Raw genomic sequence first — 966 nt, forward strand, 5'->3', positions numbered from 1 at the left:
TATCTGCAGACAAATTTGTGCTACCCTGGTCTTACCTGGGACACCTGGGGACGCTGCGCCAGTGCTGAGTTACTGACATGAGCCAGCCCCTCTGCTGTGCCCAGCCTGCCCCATCCCCTGCTCATTTGCATGTTCCCAGAGCACATCCTCCTGACCTGAGACTTATTAATAGGCTGGTCACACTTCATGCAGGAACCAGATCCAGTCAGGACACAGCATGGACATGAGGGTCCCCACTCAGCTCCTGGGGCTCCTTCTGCTCTGGCTCCCAGGTAAGAAAGGAGAACACTAGCAGTTTACTCAGCTCAGGGTTCTAAGTACTGCTTTATAATTCAGGGAAACTCTCTTACAACATGATTAATTTTGTGGACATTTGTTTTTATGTTTCCAATTTCAGGTGCCAGATGTGACATCCAGATGAACCAGTCTCCATCCTCCTTGTCTGCATCTGTAGGAGACACAGTCACCATCACTTGTCGGGCGAATCAGGGCATTAGCAATAATTTAGCCTGGTATCAGCAGAAACCAGGGAAAGTCCCTCAGCTCCTGATCTATTATGCATCCAGTTTGGCAAGTGGGATCCCATCAAGGTTCAGTGGCAGTGGATCTGGGACAGAATTCACTCTCACCATCAGCAGCCTGCAGCCTGAAGATTTTGCAGCTTATTACTGTCTACAGCATAATAGTTATCCTCCCACAGTGTTACAAACCCGAACATAAACCCCCAGGGAAGCAGATGTGTAAGGCTGGGCTGCCCCAGCTGCTCCTCCTGATGCCTCCATGGGCTGAGAGTGTTCCTCAGATGCAGCCACACTCTGATGGTGTTGGTAGAGGGGGACATGAAGTCACTTCTGCACCCTAATTCTTTTCTCTCTCTTAGCCCCAACTGCACAGACATAGCAATATCTCTCCTGATTTCATAAAGACAGAGATCATGAGACCTGAGGAGTCTAGTTTATAGTTTCA

General features: G+C 49.2%; 1 gene segment (V, D, J or C); it reads left to right on the plus strand.

Annotated features, from left to right (window-relative positions):
- Positions 1 to 217: 217 nt before the first annotated feature.
- On the plus strand, positions 218 to 720 carry LOC105536384. The segment is given in 2 exon segments: positions 218 to 272; positions 398 to 720. Coding segments are annotated over 2 exon segments (378 nt in total).
- Positions 721 to 966: the final 246 nt, after the last annotated feature.

This window comes from Mandrillus leucophaeus, unplaced genomic scaffold (assembly GCF_000951045.1).
Source record: "Mandrillus leucophaeus isolate KB7577 unplaced genomic scaffold, Mleu.le_1.0 Scaffold1589, whole genome shotgun sequence".
NCBI classification, from domain to species: domain Eukaryota; kingdom Metazoa; phylum Chordata; class Mammalia; order Primates; family Cercopithecidae; genus Mandrillus; species Mandrillus leucophaeus.